Genomic DNA, 21,639 nt, shown 5'->3' on the forward strand with positions numbered 1-21,639 from the left:
CATTAAAAAAATTCATTTCTTGCTAGTTTGGAATTTTTAATTTCTACTTCACTGGTCTCAAATCTTTGTTTAGGACAAATTACAAGTGTATTTGATTTTTGTTTAATTTACTTACGTTAAAAATTTTAAGGTATTAAAGGCAAACTAACTCAATGAAGATACTCACAATTCGAACAAGCCAGGATAAAGTAGACGTTGCTGTTGAATAATGGGTATTATAATGGTAGGGTGGGCTTTGGTCATCTTCCCATGTCTCATAACGCTCTGCATAAAACACAGCTCTCTTTGGGTTCAACGCACCAATTGGCTATTAAAAGAAAAAAAATATTGTGTTTAATACAGTCATATTAGACATCTGAGATAATAAATCTTTATACTTTCAATATTTCACTAATTCAATTTAGCCACACAGCATAAATACATTATTTTGTATTATATTTGTAATCATACTGGATGTTGATATTAATTACAAATTGTTACACTGGTTAAAAACTGCCCAAGAGGATGATTCATAGTACAAAGTTTCCAGACTTTACTAACAGCTTTTGTAAACTAGATAATCAGAGGTGATCTAGTTTAAACTGTTAAGGCCACACCAACAGTTTTGTTAAATTTAGCTTAGAATACAAGAAATCCAATGGGGAGAAGGTGAAGGGATTGAGCATTTGACAACCACATTAGTGAAAACCTTGTCTTAACAGCCAGTTACCCACACTGTGAAAGACAACCCTCCATATGGAACCCTGCTGTGATGTTAGTCTCATTTTGTGAGTACACAGACGGAACAACCATTATTTTTATTGTTAAACTACACATGTAAGGGTGATGGAATAATCCAGGAAATTCTATTCCCTGGAAAGCATTTTGCTGAGGCCCCTAATACCTCTCCTATCAGTACCACCACCCTATTTACTGATAATGATGCGAATCTCTATAGAGGAGTATATGGATTTCTTTAATAAAGCATATGCTAACTGCATCACAGTCTCAAAATTTTAGCACATCTAATCATTAGGAATTTCCAGCATACCATCTTCATGATTTCAAATAGCAAACTAACTTAGCTTAAGTTTTTGTCTGATTTTGGATTAATGGTATACAGAAGTCTGTGCTTATGGTATCAAATAAGCACATTATTTTGACTTAGGTTGCATACTATAAAAATAAGTATGTTTACAGAGAAAACAAAAGAAGAGTACTAAGTACAATATCTAACTACTTTATTTCAAAATTTAATATTTATAATTAACTATGAAGCTCCCTCAAAGGCTTAATTTCAACGAGAAGTAGTAGAAAATTAGTGTTTCAATGGGGCACATAATGTTAAACAAGAGAGAAAGATTCATTTATAAATTGTTATGAGCCTTTTCTTCTGGCCTCAGGAGACTAATTCAAATAACACAAGGAGGTCAGCAGTAAAAAGTCTGTTAGAATTTCCATAATACTCTTATTTGCAATGGTGCTTATCCTGACTATTTAAATTATTTGTAAATTATGTTCATTTTTTGTTAACTTTAATTATGGCTTAACAAAGACTCAACAATTTGTTTATCTAAAAGCTGTATTTTTCATGCACAGGAATGTTAATATTTTAAAGTTCCTAAACTTCTTTGTCTTCATTTTGTAAAACAAAGTATGATAGTATAAAAATTTAGATTAAAAAAAGTTCTAAGGTTTAAACTTTATCGTGTTAAATTTCATTATCTCTCAAATCCCTTTAGATAGATATAAAAAAGGCAATGTAATTTTGTTAAACATTGCATAAAATCTTAATAATATTTAAAACAAGTACATAATTACATTTTTGGTAAAAGAGTAGTTATAAAGTGAAACAAATGTAAGGTCTGTTAGGGAATTGAAGTAATGAGTTTTTCATTTAAAATTACCTACATATTTATACTTTATTAGATGTCCAGATAGGTTTTTCTAATTCAGAAAGTATATTTTTCAAAGCATTGAAAATGTTTAATACTTTGCTCTGTCGTGAAGATGCTAACAGATCTTTCACCTGCATAAAATGTCTATGTAATCCCTAAGGACTGACCCTATCTGACACTGTTTGTCCTGTAAAATCTCACAAAACATTCTTTAAAAAGGAGCATGCCTCATCCTCTAATCTTTTCCAGTCTTACACTACTGGAAAAGGAAAAGTAAATACTTACTTTTTGATTTTACTCAAGTTACATCAAAGCCATTTTATTGGGGTGTTTTACAGAATAATACTTTGCAGTGAACAGCTGCACAGTATTAAAGTCTGTATATGCCTCCATTAGTAACTTCTTAAAATATATTTATAATTTTGAATTTTTATCTAATATGGTTAGATATGATGTTTATGAAACACAATGTAAGTGATTTGCTTTGTACTTACTATTTTTCTATCATTTTGCTTCTAACAGTTAAATAGCAAAAAATCATTTGAAAGCAAAAAGCTTCAAAATGTTTGTTTAGGGAAGTGAGAATTTTGTCATAGATGACATATTTTCTTAAGAGATCCTAAAAGATATCCTATGTTATCACATTTATCCATCTATCAATCAATTACCTACTTACCTACATACTGACAAGGTTGTAAGTTTGCTGTTCTTTAAAAATTTTAGCAAATAGTGTAATGTCAATATCATTTGATTTTGGCAGATGAATATGGTAAGAATTCTGGTCAAAAGGTAAGGCTACATTTAATAAATTTATAAATTTACTTGCAATATTTTTCAATTTTCATCATAGTTACTATATCAAGAAATAGTTTCCTTTTCTGTCAAACGGTGGGCATTTGGAAACAGTGACTTCTGTGCTTTTTAGTTGTTACCATATATACAAAGGTTTAACTGAAAGTTTAAAGCCTGCTTTTAGATTTATTGCTGTTTTGTCTTTTTTTATTTTTTATGTTACAGATGACCTGTAGGCTATATGGAATATAGTGTATATAAAATAAAGTAATTTTTGTTTGGACTTGGGTCTGTTCCCAAGCTATCTCACTGGGTATATGCAAATATTCCAAAATCTGAAACAATCTGAAGTCTGAAACACTTCTGGCCCCAAGCATTATGGATAAGGCATACTCAAACTTGCACACATAATATGTTCAAGAGTTCACTACTGCTATTATAACTAATGATATTATATATTTGTATAACATATTGTCATCACATCCATTTTCTAGACTGATTTTCATAAGACTCTGAGGTCAGCAAGGCATTCATTATGAACCTAATCTTATGACAAGGAAACAGATATTTGGGTCTCCACATTTCACACTACTGCACTGCTTTTTCATTGCTAAATAAGAAATTATGATCTTAATGTGACTTTATTTTTTAATAGAGATGAAATCTCACTATGCTACCCAGACTGGTCTCGAACTCCTGTCCTCAAGTGATCCTTCTGCCTTGGCCTACCAAAGTGGTGGTATTACAGGCATAAGCCAGTACACCTGGCCTTTCACGTGACATTTTTCTTTCATAACTGCCTATTTATTCCACATTCATTATAGATCCAAAGAAATGGAAGGATACATTGAGGTCTACTTGACCAAATCTTCTTACAGATGAGGACACTGAAGAAAAGTCAAATGAAGATCACATGGCTGGTCAGTGGCTAGATGTTCCACAGAACCAGCCGCAGCTCTGTGCTAGACACATACAGCTAGAAGCTGGGTACATTTGACTGATTTGTCTGGCTTCTAACAATAGTTTTTAGCTATGTCAATATTTTTAAGCCATCCAAACTTCTAACACGTCTAAGTTATCTTGTTATCTTTTGTAATCAAGGGCTTGAAAATCCTTAGAAGAGCTTTGAGAGTTCTTACCTTTTTTTTTTGGGGGGGGGGTCATGAACTATCTGTCATCATTCGGAAAATTCTGTTATGAAAACATAGAAATCATATCCACAGACACTTCTGTGCTCAAGCAAATTCCTGGCCTCCCTTTTTATCTGACTAAGAAAGTTCAACTCATTCTTCTGGAAGTTTTTCAAATTGCATCTGTAAAGCCTTACATAACACCATCTGGTAATAGGCAACTTTATAACCTTTTTAACCCAGTAGTAGCCCTTCGAGGAAACTCCCTGTCTTTTGCTTATCTCTTTATTCTTACACCTACAGTACCTGAACCCGTTAAAGTGAGCAATAAATGCTAAATGAATGAAGACTGATTAACCCAATTATACAATATTATATAAAATTTCTATGTGGACATTTTAGAAATAAATTTTATGCAAAAATCAAGACATAACAAGGTGAAAAATATTCATAGCATGTAAGATAAAGAGCTAGTTTCCTTAAAAATGTCCTCTTACAAATCAATGAGAAGCTAATGAACAATCTAATTAAATAAATGAGGAAATGATGTGCTGAATAGGCAATTCACAGAATAATGAATACCAGTTTCCTACAGATACAAGAAAAAATAGTACCAGTTCCTACAATGTCATGGATATCTATTCTTTTTTCTGTTAGCATTCATTATGCCTTCTTCCTTTGTGAACCATTCCTTTCCTACTCTTGGGTTTACCTGGTGCAGGTGAGCTGACCTCCTTACCTGACTCCCTGGGCGGGCATGGGATCTAGACCTGTCAGTCATAATATTTTATTCATAGTACTATGACTGCTGCAGAAATGGGCACATGATTCAACCTGATCAGATAAAACTTTGCTGCAACTGTCTGGTAAAAAGCTCTCTTTTACTAGTGGGGTTACAAAGGCATCATTGCTGTAACACAGGGAAGCCTGTTTGGGAATGAAGCCAATGTAGAAAAGTAATAGAGGTGTGGATCCTGATAACTCCAGTGAGCACTTGGATCCAGTCTTCCTCAACTGACCCTTCCCTGGATTTCTCAGTTATGTGGGCTAATAAAATGTACATTTTAAATTAAAGCCAGTGTAAGCTGACTTTCTATTACACGTAATCAAAAGTCGTTAAGTATATTTGCAATTGTTAAAATGTTAAACAAAAACTATTTTTATTGACTAGATTGTAAAAAATTATTAAATTTCATAATACACAGTATTGGCCAGGGTACAGGAAAACATGGTATCTCATAATGCTGTTGGCAAATAAATCAGTATAAATTTCTTGTGGGGAACACTGGTAGTATTTTTTTTTAATTCATGTAGTTTTGATCAAATAATTCTACTTTGTGTAATTTATTTTTTGAAGAATATACATGAAGTATATCAAGAGTTGTTTCTGAGCAGTTAGAATGAGGAGACTTTAGTCTTCCCTTTATATCCCTTTTTTACTGTTTAATCATGAATTTGGTTTATCTCATAAAGAGAATTTTAGATGGCTTTGCAATTATGTGACCCAGAAATATTTTTTACATGGGAACATTTGAACTCTGATAAATTTAAATTGACTATATTAACTTTATATCTTGGCTAGTAAGTGTTATTGACCAAATATTTCCAAATATAAATTTCTATTATGGGCCGGGGCGGTAGTTCACACCTGTAATCCCAGCACTTTGGGAGGCCAAGGTGGGCAGACCCCTTTGAGGTCAGAAGTTAGAGAGCAGCCTGGCTAACATGATGAAACACCATCTCTACTAAAAATAAAAAAATTAGCCAGGTGTAGAGGTGGGCACTTGTAATCATAGCGACTTGGGAGGCTGAGGCAGGAGAAATGCCTGAATTCGGGAGGTGGAGATGATTGTGAGCCAAGATTGTACCACGCACTCCAGCCTGTGTGACAGAGTGAGACAATGTCTCAAACAAACAAACAAACAAACAAACAAACAAACAAAAAAAAACCCAAAACCTTTTATTTTCAATCTTCACTGATATTTAAATCTGCATACATCAAAACCTTACTAGTTACAAGGAGTTAAATGACAACATGAGGAACAAAAAGACAAATCCAGAAGCTGTTTATTATATGCCAATACCTGGCATATAATAAACACATGCAAAATATTGGCTGTTATTATGTTCTGGCATGTTCTCTTACATGAGTCAATATTATGAAAAAAGGGAGGTTAGTAGGGTGACTGGGAGCTTTTCTAACCTTTAGACAGATAAGACAGAAGAATCAGATGTACTACGTGGTTGTTGACTGAATCCTGGCTTAAGCAAAACAATTTTTAAGACACATGGGAGACAATTAGAAAACCCTGATTATAGGCACAGTATTAGATAATATTAAGGAACTGTCATAAGTTTTCTTAGATGTAGTCATGGTGATATGATTATATGGGAAAATAATATTTTTCATACTGAAATATTTAGGGGTAAAGTATGATACATTTAATTTGTTTAAAAATACTTCAGTAAATCAATAAAAGCTAAACTGTCCATAATTATAACATGTAGATATTGGTTAATGGTTATTGTTATTGGTACTTTTTCTTTGTTTAAAAATTTTCATAGTAAAGTTAAAATCCATTAAAATAGAGTACAAAAACAAGCAAAACCTTTCCAGTCAATCCAAGTCTTTCCTATGTTTTGGGTTGTTCTAAATAAGAATGCTTTAAATGAGTTAAAAATTTTGTTTCTCTAAAATATGTTAAAACTGTGTTCTCTTAAGCGTGGACTAAACATTCCCTTTGCATTTTCATACAGTTAATTGGTTTAATGTGGCCTTTAGTCATCAGATAAACTTCAGCAAATCACTACACAATTTTCAAATATGTTATTAAGGAATAGAACCTGAAGTCAAGAAACATTAATAAAGAGAGTTGTTAAGATTACATTTTTCTATTAATTGAATCTATTTCTTTTTATACTTTTTCATAGGGTGGAACTGAGTGTATTATGAAGAAAGATCATCTTTGATCTAAAGTTGCATTTTGATTAGCAAAATCTATTAGCACTTGGCTGGGCATGGTGGCTCACACCAGTAATCTCTGCAGTTTGGGAGGCTGAGGTGGGTGGATCACTTGAGGTCAGGAGTTCAAGAGTAGCCTGGCCCACATGGTAAAACCCCATCTCTACAGAAAATATAAAAATTAGCTGGGTGTGGTGGCACAGTTACCAAATAATAGGTAACAAATGAAAGAAAATTATAGCTACCGGGGAGGCTGAGACAGGAGAATAGTTTGAATTTAGGAGGTGGACGATGCAGTGAGCTGAGACTGCACCATTGCACTCCGGCCTAGGTGACCAGAGCAAAACTCTGTCTCAAAAAAAAAAAAAAAAATTATTAGCACCATTTTTTTTAATTTAATTTTCTGTAGAGACAGGGTTTGGCTATGTTGATCAGGTTGGTCTCAAATTCCTGGCCTCGAGCAATCCTCCTGACTTGGCCTCCCAAAATGTTGGGATTATAGGCATGAGGCACCACACCCAGCTTTAAGCACTTTCATAGGAATGTCAGTCCCACATAGGACCAAAAGCTTTGGAGGTGTGGAATGACTCACTGACTGCTTTTGACTCCTCTGATCATATCTGACATGACTGTCTTGTGCAGGATATTTTAAAAGATTACATTCTTGTTGGGTAATAGGGAGAGTTTTTCTTTTTCTTTCCACCTTTCTTTATTATTATTATTATTATTATTATTATTTTGATAGCGTATAAAAACTGCCAGGGCATTTAGAAAAGGTGGAAGGCAGCTAGAAGATAAATTAATCGCTAGCTTTTTTTTTTTTTTTAAAAAAAAGAATATCCTACCTATGCATTATGGAGAAATAATAGGTAACAAATGGAAGAAAATGCAATCTATATAACCAGTGCAATTCATCATAGCATTGTGAGGGTAACACAAGAAAATCTATGTAAGATGCTTAGGACAATGCCTGTCATATAATAAACACATGCAAAATATTGGTTATAATTGTTATCATTGTCCCAGGATAATTCCTAAGAAAATTAGTTTTATATATGTCAGTGAAAAGTAAACACTCTCACCTACAGTGGAGCATCTTAAATCTTCCTGTGTCAGTTCTAGTTTTCCAGGTATTAAGTAGAAGGATAATGATGGGGCTACAAATTAGTTTCAAAATTACTTCTAATTGCTTAATATTCTGTTTCAGTGGGAAAGAAAGGTTAAAGACGGAATTTGGTCTATTTTTGCATGAAAATGCTGTGGTTTAGATACAGAGGTGACACGTGGCTGGTGAAATGAAAGTGCGTAAAGTGGGCTGTCTTTCCCTTACCGTAGGTAGGATTCTTCTAAGAGCACTAGACAGTGTTCCTGCTGTTTACAGTTACTTCTTTAACAGCCTAAAATTTTCAAAGTGGAACAGGCTCTATAGGATTTTTTTTTCCCCTTCTCTTTTTCTGAAAGGGTGATTCAGCTGGCTAAGCGGGAAGGAATAAGAGAAGAGGATGAGGAGACAGAGCCTGGGACTGGTTTGGAAGTTCTGTATGAATCCATAAAGCTCCCTGTCACCTAGTATATCTCCAACAAGCAACAGTGGAGATGCGAACAAACAAGCATGAAAGCCCTTCACTGTGTCTGGTTACCAGTGTCTGTGAAGTCTACCTTTTTAGCTGCACTTTTCTTGGTTCTTCCTTTCTTTCAATTAGAAGGAGAATAGCTTAATATGTCACTGGGTAAACAAACAAATGACTGTCACTTCTAAAAGGTATGGACCAAGTCTGACTGCCTTTGTACCTCCAGTGTCTGGCACAGAGTAGGTTGGCAATAATGCTTGCGTAATGAAAGAATGCATGAGTGAATAAAATATTAATTTAAATAAACAAATATCCCATGAGTTTCAAACAGTATCCAAACACTGCCAATCAATACCTTGTCCTTAAAGTAAGAGTTCCCCCTTAGCACTGCCATAGAAGCAAGTCTAAGGAAAACAATTTTCAACATGCTGTACGTTCTATGTTAAGGCATACATTGAAACAAACGTTTTAAATTTGGCAGCAGGGTTATCTGGCAGATGGTATGTAATTAAATTCACACATTCACACTTTCATCTTTTAGTTTTATATCATCCTAACTACTAACATACCTAGTAGTTTTGCCCATACTTCATGTTTTGTTGTTTAAAATTCAGCATTAGGTAGATTATGATCAAGTAAATGGAATTAATTTCATTTTAGATGTTGTTAACTTACAGTGAAAAAGAAAGATAAAATAACCATAGAAACTTGCTCTAGTGGAGGTTGCAGTGAGCTAACCTGGGCACTGCAGCCTGGGCAACAGAGGGAGACTCTGTCTCAAAAACGACAACAACAACAAACAACTTGCTCTAGATTGCTGAGTTGTGCACTCCCCACCTCACCAACATAAACTCTCTTCTATGTGGTATGTAGACAGTTGGCAGTATCATATCGAGGGTGGATGGTTGAATAGTATTCACGCTTCAGTGCATCCATTTACATTAACACATTTCAAAGCCTCAAGGCATTATCACTTCCTTTTATTAAGTGGCATAATAATTTGGGAAAATGGTTATGCTTATCATCATCTGTCAGTCAAACAACTCCTGTGTTAACAAAATATCTTTTTTCCACTTGATGAATGGGTGTGTGATGTGATGTCTTATGTTCATGTCAATATTAGTGGGACTTGGTTTTGTGATGAAACTATTTCACTTATCTGAGGGCATGACTGGGAAATAGGAAAATTCTATTTACACTTTAATGAGCAGAGACTGTGCTTCACGTCAAAGTCATGTAACCACTATTATTTAAGAGTCAAGTTCATATGAGTATATGTAAATAACTGAAGCACTGTCATACCATGTTGTAAGACAGATTTCACCATAAGGCCACATCTCCCTAAGGAATATCTATGTAAATGGGGTGGGGAGGAAATCGCTATACCTACTGTTGGTTGGTGTTGAAAAGGTAAGTCAAAGACAGATTGTTTCAACCGCTGTCCCTCATGTCAAACAATAAACACAGCCTGGAACCTGTACACATAATAAATAAAACTTGAACCTGTGATGTCTAATCAAATGAGAAGTCTAACCACTCTTTCTGATAAAGAACTTTTTTATTGCTCCTGTGCACTTCAACTGTTCAATTAAGTGGGCCAAAGAATGAGTAAGAATATTATAAATATAAAATACCTCAGTCTAAATAAATATGCATCTAAAATTCTAATAATCATTTAATTTAACCTTAGTGTTTGATGTTACAGTGTTGGTAATTTTATCATTTAAACAGATAATAAAACTGAATTCTTTATTGCATTAACAGTATTTTATTAAATGGCATTGCTTTTAAATTTTATTACAATAAAAAATAAATCAGAGGAATCAAATAATCTTTCACTAGATTTCTGTCAATCATACCAAAGATAGTGAACTCTCAACAGACCACTATGGAAATTTGCTTTGTCGCTGCCACTCACTGAATACCACTTGTGTGTCAGGCATTATACTAGGTGCCTTAGCTACTTTACTGTGTTAAAATCTTTCAACAGCCCTATTATGTAAGTATTCTCGTGTTCACTTTAAAGATGAGAAAAAATAAGTTCAGAGATTTTAGAAAACATCTTAAGTTTGCACAACATGTGACAGAGAAACATCTGAGCAAGGCCTACATTCTTTTCATGTTCCAGTTACAACCTCTTGATTTTTTTCTGAACCCCTATTATTGTTCAAGCCAATTTCAGCTGGGTTTCCTGAAACTTTCATTCAACAGTTTCCTAACTGATACAACACAGAATTTCATGAAGCCTGTGTAATGTGGTGGTGTAAAGAAAGAAAATAAATATTTATATTTTTTGGCATTGTACATTTCATAGTTTCTTAATTCTTTTATATACCAAAGAATATAAAAATTATTTGGCGTACCACATGTGTATTGAAACAAATTCTAGAATTATTCACTGCCAAGAATTATTACTTGGATCAGAACTCCCAGTGTTTGTTTAGAAACAGCTACTTTTATTGTTAGAGATCTTTTGAATGTTTTTGGCTATATCATTCAAGTATTTCAATTTTTCCTTGAGCTTCTGAAGAGTAAGAAACTCTCTATTAAAATTTTCATTTGCAGTATTGCTTATAACTAAAAGAATTTCATGTGCTTCTTAGTGGACATCTCTTCATTGTGATAATATTGTACTATAGAAGTGTTTCCTTCCAATTATATTATTATACTTCAAATGTCATTTTCTCATTAGGCATATAATAAGATATATTTCATACATTAAAATCTTGTTTATTAATGGATTTTATACAGGATAGTCTCAGGTTTCTAGCCCATTTGTAAGAAGTGCCTATTAAGAAATTCAATGAAGCATGGAAACAATGCACGAGTAATTTATTAACATATCAAGAGGCTTTAATCTGCTAACATTTTCCTATCATGCTAGGGTGACAGAATAGAAAGAACAAATTGCTAAAGCATGGAATAGAGTAAAATTGGAAGGAAAGCTATCTATCTTTTAAGAGCTCATGGATTCAACTGTTCACAGCATGAAGAATTACATGCCTGTAAAACTACAGTTTATAGTCACATTGCCCAATTTATTTAGGCTCCATCTGTTTACCTGTATTATTTATTTAACACTATATAAAATTAGAAGAGCACATGTGAGGCACAAAAGGAAAAGCTCTGCCAAAGGAAATACACATTATACAGATCAGCTTAATACCCCTGAAATAGGCTGGGCACTGCAGCTCATGTCTCCAATCCCAGCACTTTGGGAGGCTGAGGCGGGTGGATCACAAGGTCAGGAGTTAAAAACTTTCAACATAGTGAAAGTTTGTCTCTACTAAAAATACAAAAAAATTAGCTGGGCGTGGTGGCAGGAGCTTGTAATCCCAGCTACTCGGGAGGCTGACGGAGGAGAATCGCTTGAATCTGGGAGGTGGAGGTTGCAGTGAGCTGAGATTGCGCCACTGCACTCCAGCCCAAGCAACAGAGCAAGACTCTGTCTCAAAACAAACCAACCAACCAAAAACAACCTTGAAATGTTACATCTTCAGTTCTGTAGAAACAGTGACTTCCTCATTTAGTTTATCTCATTTTTCAATGCACAGATAAATGAAAAAAATCTGATTACCAGTGAATATTTTACCGGATGCCTTCTATAATCCATACTAATCACAATGAATGCCACATTTTCTTTGGCTGGGCTAGCACTTCAAGAACATTTGTGTCCAAATGTCTTAGCATAGCGAGCCTGTACTCCCCAGTGAGGTACGGTCCCCACTATACCCATCTCGTAAGTGTTGGCCTCTCATATTGCTGTTAACTGAGTTTTGATTTTTGCTCTGGGCTGAACTCCCTCCAAGTAGTGGCAGTGAGTGTGCCTGCTTTATTCACTCCTGTATACTCTTTGGCTTGTAGGATGCTTGACATATATAGCACATGTGTGATAAATATCTCTGAACAAACAACTGAAAGAATGAATAAATAAGAAAAAAAAGGAGCTTTGGTCTGTAAGTTTCCTTTAAACACAATATCCCAGTTGATTTCAAAGAAAAAGAACTTCCTTCCTTGTTTTAAAAACAATACAACAGCCATAATAGTTGTCATTGTATGAGGTTTTAATATGCTACTTGAGTTTTTATTGTATATATATATTTTTTATAATGTCTAATGTAATGGTGATTCAATGAATGTTAAATAAAAGTACATGCAGATAAGATTTTGTCAAAGAACTAGTTTAAAAGTTTTCATCCTCACATCAATAGGTTAGTTCGGTTTTGTTTTACACCCCAAAATTACACTTCAACCTTGGCAAGTCATCCGTAACATTCAGACATTCTCATCCAATATGGATGTAGTAGCATATATTTATCACCATTATTTGAAATACAATTCAAAGCATATGGCCTATACCAATGATTGACCATTCTATTATTGTATACACAGCATTAGCTAACACTGATGTGCCTGGCACTATTCGAAGTTCTTTACACTTAGAATCACTCCACACAGCATCGACCACTCCACACAACAACCCTATTATTGATGTCTCATCACATAAGTGAGGAAATTAAGACGAAGAGAAACCAATACTCTTGTCTAAGGCTCCACAGCTGGTAAATAGCAGAATTAGGATTTGAACGCAGGCAGTCTAGCTGCAGAAGAGTCCTGTTCTTAAACACTATGGGTTCAGCATCCCTAATCCAAAATTCTGAAATCTGAAATGCCCCAAATCCAAGTTTTTGAGCACTAATGTGATGCTTAAAGAAAACACTCACTGGAGCATTTTGGATTTTGGATTTTCAGATTAGGGATGCTCAACTGGTAAGTATATAATGTATACATTAATATTTCAAAATCCAGAAAAATCCAAAATCCAAAACACTTCTGGTCCCAAGCATTTCAGATAAAGGATACTCAGCCTGCACCTATTGTGGATCTCTAAAATATCATACTTTATTTTTAATTTTTTTGGGGGACTAATATTATTCTTTAGATAATCTATAACTAGATTTGTTCCTGAAAGGCAGGCTGCATGAATTACAATGCTTCTATCTACCTGATCTTGAATAATTTAGTTACCTGAATATGGTAAATGGTTAAAAATTTTTGTTTGATTGACTCACATTGGAAAAATTACTATATTTGCAAGCATATTAGAATTCATTTGCTAGCAATTTATTTCTACCAGTTGTGTGACTCTCAGTAAGATGTTGGGCTAACTGATCTTTTACGTCCCTTTAACACCTATAATACCACGGCTAAAATTAGCAATGAGCTACCAACTAAAATTTGATAGGAAGAACTAGAGACTGGATGATACATAAGAACATGGAAAAATTAGTAAACAGTCTTCAAAAGAGGCTAAGAAATATTCCATGTGTAACAATACTAGCTAATAGGAAGTGTTTCTCTGTGCCAAGTACTGTTATGTTTTCCAAATGTACATGTCACTAGATCTGTATAACTATATGACATGGGACGGTATTATTATTCTCATATTACAAACGGGCCAAGAGAAACTAGCTTTAGGTCACACAGCTAGTAGCTAGTGCAATACAGAACTTCAGCTTGGGTAGGTCTAGCTTTCAAAGGCCAGGAAAGGGGCACAAGAAGGGATGCTGAGCTAAAACCATCGGTGGGATTAATTTTAAATTGACTGCAATGGTGTTTCCCTAATTCACAGGGTTTATGCTGCTCTTGTCCATTAGCCCCTTAAACCTGCCCCTCAAAACCAAACATATATACAAATACTTTTCAACTTTCTATGGAATGCTAAATCAGACAATCAAGTCTGATAGAAAGGAGAGATACATTCAAAGTGAATGGACTGAGGCTTTACTATGGTTAATATACATAAACTTTAAGGCAGGCCTCTGGAGTAAGCTTAGACTATAGAGCAGCTTTTTGGGCTTAGTTTCTAGTTCATCACTGAATTTTAAACAATTTAGTATCCCACTGTAGTTTCTTCTGGACAAATGAAGTGAACTAATAAAAATTTTGCCGTTTATTTCTTATTACCATTATGTACCATTTTCTTGCCATCTTTTGGGTCATATCTTCTCTCTCATATATGGGTCGACACTTGATAAATTTAACTGACTTTCTTTTCAGTATTATATTTCCCTACAATGTGTATATTTTATTATTTTATGGTCAATATAACATCCTTTATCATCTAAGGAATATATCATGGAAATGACTTACCATCATATTTTATACTAATTTGAGGTTTTTAATCTTGACTTCAAAGCCTAGGATATCTGAGAAACCTCTCTCTACATCTGCTATTTCTCAAACACCCATTTCATTTTGCCTATGCTAGTATGAGTTTATCTTCTTGTAACTTAATTCTTGTGCTAAGAATTGGTAAGATTTAGAAACTGACTATGTAAGGCAAGATAACCAGTTTCACTTTCTTACAAACATTAACTGGATAAATATACTCTGACAGAAATCCTATCAGATTATAGCCTTGTGAAGAAAACTGACTTCTATATATTTAAAAATTACCTTTGATAGATCCCTAAAGTTTCCTGGAAGAGTCAGGTCCAATTCTTCTGATTCATAGTTGGTTAACACCCATGGAAACACTGGATATTGGTTCAGATCATTATATGTCCGTCCTAGTAAAGAAAAACAGAAATAAAAATTTGTATACACAAAATGCTTATGAAATAGTTTCTCTTCTTATAAGGCATCTATTGAAGAAGAAAAGTAACTTATTTATTGAACCATATCTTTAACTCTGATAACAATGCATTTCAAGTGAATTCACTCAATAATTGTTTTAAAAAGTTACTAGAATCACTATTTATAAGATTGTGATAGAGACCATTGGCTGGTTATTGTAATTGATTCTCCTCTTCCTGTGCTACACCACATTTCTGAGCCTCCCTTCCAAGTAGCTATGACCATGGGCCTTAGTTCTAATCTACAGAATGTGAGCAAAGTCTCTTCAAGTCTTGGCCTACTGAACCTTCCCGCATGTGCGTCTCATCTGTCTTCTGCTGATATAGAGAATACTGCAACCCTGGAAGCAGAGCCTTGTCAGTCAGGGGCCTTGAAAGTGATTATGGAGGAAGTCACCCTACTGCCCTGCACACTTGCAGCTTATGTGATGGTATTCTATTATAATGAATATATAGCTAGAAATTTTGAGTACACAAAATTTGTTATGTTAAACTTTTATCAAGAATGTATGCAGAGAATCTGCAAGTGAAGGACTCTGAAGCTAGGATGAAGAAGTACAGAGGCAGATATCAAGCATACATTTTTTTCACAAATTTTCTCATGAATTTTTTTTCTAATGTTGTTTCACTTTATTGAAGAACTGCTGGATCTTAGGGTGAGTATATCTGTTTTTTTTTTGGTAGAATGACTTAAATACTTCATATATGATATTGAGGCACAGTGTGAATGTGGAAAGTTTAGGGGAGCACAGCTGTGGTCCTCCTCATAAACTGGAACTGAAAAAAACATGATCAGGTGAAATTAAGAGAAGGGCTATTAAAGAAACAGGGTCCAAAGAAAACTTTTGTTGAACAAAATTATTTTTTATAAAAATTGTGTTATATCCGATTATCATAATTTTCTAAATTTCCATTAAAACTCATACAAAATAGCTATTTCACTGATATTTAGTGAAGTGAATTTCATCCAGTATGCTGTGGTTGCACACACCACATATACTATCACAGTAACATAGATATGCAGATGTTATCTTGTTCATCATCAGGAAATTGCATTAAATGATATCTGCTCTTATAACAGTTGGTAAACAAACTGAAATAGAAAAAGCAAAAGCAAACTACAATCTGAGTAAGAACCAAAATCTGCAATTATAAGCACCAAACCAAGTTAATTAATTCACTTGGAAAACATTTTATTGATGACTACTTTATCTGTTTATTATATGAAGCTCTGCATTTTACAACTAAACTGCATATTGCTTTAAATGTATAAACTGCTGTGGGTATGTAATACAGATGTGGGTAATGGCAGCAGAATGTTGCTTCCACTTTGCATTTGCTGGGATGAGGTTACAGTTAGGTTAGGGCTTCCCCTGTGTTGCCCCACCACAGTTCTTATTCAGACCTCTATTATGCCCATTACATGTCACTGTTTACTTCTCTACTTCTCCACTAGTCTGTAAACTCATGAATGTCAGGGCTGGATTGTTTGTTTAGTTTGTTTGTTTTTTTAAATCTTGGTGTGTTGGCACATACCATCTGCCCAATAAATGTTTGTTGATAGAATGTGTATGCATGTGATAAAAATGGAATAAAATGACCCAGATTTCTTTCAAACGATGAACAAATATAAGCCAAGTAAAGGAAAACTGCAGAACATAATGTTTAGAAGATGAGGATTATGCAAAGGCATAGAGGTGTATATGAGAGAGAATGATACAGTGAATGTGTACATTAAACTAGAAGAAAAAGTCTGCAGCCAGGTTGCTCAACCAATCAATGAACCTGCTTTATGTTTACAGTCTGTGGTCAAGAATAATACTGATAAGATTAAACAAGAGTTTCGAGCCATATTAGTCTTTTGTACATGACAATGATCTGCTAAAACAGTACCAGTATTGTAAAATAAAACTTGTAAAATTCTAAACTTGAAAATTTATTACTGGCAGTTCATATGTATGCTAACCAATGGCACCTGATTACTCTCAGTATTTTTGGTATGTATATATACAAAGAGCACAGATTGGCTAGACAGAGCTATTTCTGGGATCCTAAATGGTCCACTGCAGAGTTTAGGGCTCTTCCATTTTCTGGGGAACTGTTCTATTTAAAAATCTGTACATTTTAATGAAAAGCAAGTCTTCCAGTGTATATTTTTTAAATAGAATAATGCTTAAGCTGCCTATCTCTATATAACATATATTACTTAAATCAATCAATCAATAGATGAAAATCAGACCATAATTGTTAAAGTAATTTCTGATAAAGTTTTGTAATTTCTATATTAAGAAAAACTGTTAAAATAAATAAAAAACCAATTTACATAACAGTATTTAAATGTACTGTATAAATGCAAACAGCATAAAAATAGAGACCATACTGGAAGACACTAGCCTTTTAATAGAAATGATTTTCTAAGAAAGAAAAATATACTAGTTGAGGGTAGAGGGAAGGAGGAAGGTGAGAAACCAAAAACTACCTATTGGGTATTATGCTTATCACCTGGGTGACGAAGTAATCTGTACACCAAACACCCATGACATGTAATTTACCCCGGCACAAATCTGCACCTGTACCCCTGAACCTAAAATAATAGTTTAAAAAAGATATAATGCTATTTTTGGAAAAAATGCAAAGAAAAAGAGCATTATTTAAAAATGCACATATACGTATACACAAACTGATTGATGCCAACAGCCATAGTTCATGGCTATTCATCTGTCCTGTATTTTTTTTTGTAATTCACTTTCAATGATCTTTGAGAGGTCCTTCAAAAATAAATGCTAAGGAAATTTTAGTAATTTTTAAATCAGTAGAGACTTACAGCACCATTTTAATTCAAATAAATATAATAAACTTTATAAATAAATATAACAATGCTTATTTTTAATAAAAATTTCCACATAAAAGCCTTGCAAAATGGACAGTCATATATATTTGATTTAATTAAAAAATGTACAATGTATTTAAAGTCACACAGAAAAAAAGAATGATTAAGTGGCATTTGGGAGTTTTGCATTGATACGGTTTAATCATGAATTAGCATACTCCTCTAATTATTTTACTGAACACCTTTGTGAAATGAAAAAAAAAATACTGTTCATTAAATCATCCAAAAAGTGAGATATTTCCAAAGCAATACTTGTTAGGTTCTGGCATACCTAGATATTTATTTACTAATTGTTTTGTTTTTTTTTTTTCTTTAGCATAGTTGATACAGTATTTAGTAAATACACTGGTGCTATAATTGGTAGGGTCCTTTCCTTTTCCAGCACTGGTAAGTAAATATGTATACTTGTATGTGTGTGTGTGTATGTGTGTGTGTGTGCGTGTGTGTATGTGTGTATGTATATATATACATATATATACATACACACTATTTTGCTAACTATGCTTATAAGAATTTATCTTAGATGAATATTAAATATTGCAAGCCTATGACACTAATCTACTGAAATAAAACAAGTGAAACACAGTAAATGAGATCTCAGAAATATGCTACTTCATTAAAAAAAACCTTTTTAATTAAACCATCCAATTTAATGTTTTTATACGGCACTTTGGTTTTGAAGGTAAAGTGATCTAGAGACAGCTGACAAAGAAATTATAACTGCAATTCCTTGGTGAAAATGTTAATGACAGCAAAATATTGTTTAATTAGATGATTGCAGCATCTGGATTAACACTCTTTAAGAGCGATGTTCCTGTGCTTGTCTGCTTCTTCACACTTTACAGACATTTTGTCATCTCTAGGTCATTAGGAAAGAATTTTTAATGATTTTTCTAGAAGCAAGCAGTTCAAGTTACATCTAATTAGATGACAATAATAAGCCCAACACATGCAGTAGCTAAATATATACATAATTAACCAGGGAGGGCTTGTTCATCACAGAGTGAAAAAGTGGAAAATGCTAAACAGGAGAAAAAGGTTGGGGTTGGAAAAGTCGTGCTGAATTTATTAGCTGATCATATGAAAAACAACTCAAAATCCTTAAAAATAATTATCCAGTCTAACAGGGGATCATTTATACAAATCTATGTTAGCAGTCGCTCTCCTATTTTTTTAAATGCAAGAATGCCAGATTTTAACATCTTTTCCATAGTATTATCTAACAAGGTGTAAAATAAGGCATAGGTTGTATCTTTCAGAATATGAACAGAAATCAGGTCAACCTGGGAACTGGAGGTTGAAACCACATTTTTAGTAGAACTAAGTATCACTAAGATTATTTTACATAATCATCTAAAATTTAATGTTCTTTGAAAAAGAAAACCAAGTGTTTCAAAAATGGTTAAATAATTTATGCCATATTTCTTATTTGGAGTCTCGTGTAGTTTTAAAAGTCATGCCTTCAAAGAATGGTTAGTGAAATGGAAAAAGTGAAATGGAAAGTGAAATGGAAAACATACCTGTATATATTACAGGTTCCCAATGATACACCACACACAGAGAAAGAAAAACAGAAAAGTCAGCCAAATGTCAACTGTGATATTTATGGTTAGACTTCTGAGTAGTTTAATTTTTAAAATTATCCTTTTTCAGATTCCCAATTTTCTATAATGAACATTCATTAAATTTATAAATAGAATAAAACAAAGCCTAGGAACACATTTATGGAATTTTAGATGTCTTTTAAATATGTTTCCTGAATATCTGACAAGCTTCTTTTACTATGTAAAGTATCTTTACAAAACTTACTTACAGTAAAATGTGTGTTTATTTATATGCAATTACACATATGTACACATACCACAGGAGGGTGTAAAAAGTCTGCATAATTCATTAATACTATGATACTGAGACCATGTGTTTTATACAGACTCTTATTAAGAAATCCAGAGTCTTATTTAGAAATCCAGAAAGGAGAAAAGTGAAATTGGTCAAGTATGAGAGACCTTAAGAAACGGGTCATAAAATGTACTTTATATTTCATACTAAAATAATATTTTTGGGAAAAAAGACAAATCTGAGAGTGTAAGACAGTAACCAGTAATGTACAGTCCGGTACTGTTTTAAGCTAAGTCTTAGAAATATTTATAGAATATTTGTGGAAATATTTATAGAAAATAAGAAACGTATTAGGTCACATTGACCTATATTTTTAAACATGTGAAGCCAGAAAAGATTGATTCATCTTCTCAACCAGATTCCAATTCTGTGACACTTCTTTTTAATCCAAGAGGTTTAAAGAATATCTCATCCAGTAATTCTAGTGAACTTACATAATAGATCACAAAATCCTACAAATATTTACAAAGAATAAATATTAAGTAACTTTAATTTCATGGGTATTCACCGAGCACAACTTTTTTTCTCATTGGGAAGATAAAATGCAAATAAAATGCTAAGGATACCCCATCATAAGGCTAACATGTATGATATTGACAGTGCTACATGAAGATTAATGAAATTATTTTTAGGTAGGTCTTTTAAAGAATATTGATACAGGGCAGTAATTCTCAAAGTGTGGTCTCTAGATCAATGGCATCAGCATCAAGTGGGGACTTCTTAGAAATACAGATTTTTAAGGCTCAATCCAAGCCTACTGAATCAGAATTTATGGGTGTGGGACCCAAAGATCTGTGTTTTAGAAGTCCTGCTTCGGATACACTGAAGTCTGAGAACTGCTAGTACAGTGGATGCTGGGAGCATTGATGGCTGGTGGTGGACAGCTACGTTCGTTTCCAAGAATCACTATCATTAGAAGAAAGCCCCCAATTCGAAGTCATGTCTTTCCCAGAAATCTGCATCTAATGACTGCAGAGTGCAGGTACTGAAGGCCTGGCTCCCTTCCCTTAAGCCAACACAATTTTGAATGGTTACCCCGGCCCCCGGGACCCCATGGGATCTACTGAAGCCTCTGTCACAACTGCACTGCAGTCTGAATCCTCCTTCTGCCCAGCTCTAATTACTTCACTCCCCCACAGATGTTGATCCCAAGGTCTTTTCCAATAAACATCCTCAGATGCTGAGACACAGTCTCAGAGTCTCTTTCTCTTGATCTAAAACTTAACTGAAAAGAGTGCTATCTTCTACATTAAGGATAATAATTCCAGGTCCAGATCTAGTGCTAGAATATCAGTATCCACAAAAGTTATGACAGTAAATAAACTTCAAAGGGTTAGTTTGATGAAACGTAAAAGAAAATGAGAAAATTGTTTTAAATAATTATTTAGGTTTTAAAAGCAGTTAATAAGTTAAGGCTGGTGATGGGGTGAAATCGTGTGGTACCGTGAATATCCTGAAAGAGTACAGTGTAGTATCTGAATGAAGACTCTGGAGCTAAACTGTCTAGGTTTGAATCCCAACTTTGTCACTTATCAGCTCTATGACTTGGGTAAGTTATTTAACTACTCTCTCCCTCATTTCTTTGTAAAACGGGAATAAGAACAGAACCTAACTCAAGGGGCTACTGTGAGCATTAAATCAGCACATATATATATATATATATATAGCCCTTATATATATATATAGCCCACATATATATATATAAAGCCCTTAGAACAATGTTTGGCACATTGTAAATCATTCAACAGTCATGAACTATTATTTACTATTTTTTTCTGTGTTTTTATTATTAACAAGGGATTATTTCAAAAGGAAAAATGAAACAAATGAAAAAGTAATAAAAAGACTATTATTTATTTTTTTCTAAATCTTGATATCAA

At 33.7% G+C, this 21,639-nt stretch overlaps 1 protein-coding gene across 17 annotated transcripts in view; it reads right to left on the bottom strand.

The window, feature by feature from the left end:
• Positions 1–21,639, bottom strand: part of NBEA (neurobeachin) — a 702,569-nt gene that overhangs the window by 87,304 nt on the left and 593,626 nt on the right. For all 17 annotated transcript variants that reach the window (XM_074387836.1, XM_074387843.1, XM_074387839.1 and 14 more), the window contains 2 exons: positions 14,792–14,904; positions 167–307 (listed from right to left, as the gene is read on the bottom strand). In XM_074387836.1, coding sequence (XP_074243937.1) covers positions 167–307; positions 14,792–14,904 — 254 coding nt within the window. The remainder of the gene's footprint in view (positions 1–166; positions 308–14,791; positions 14,905–21,639) is intronic.

Source organism: Saimiri boliviensis, chromosome 16 (genome assembly GCF_048565385.1).
Source record: "Saimiri boliviensis isolate mSaiBol1 chromosome 16, mSaiBol1.pri, whole genome shotgun sequence".
In the NCBI taxonomy this organism is placed as follows: Eukaryota; Metazoa; Chordata; class Mammalia; order Primates; family Cebidae; genus Saimiri; species Saimiri boliviensis.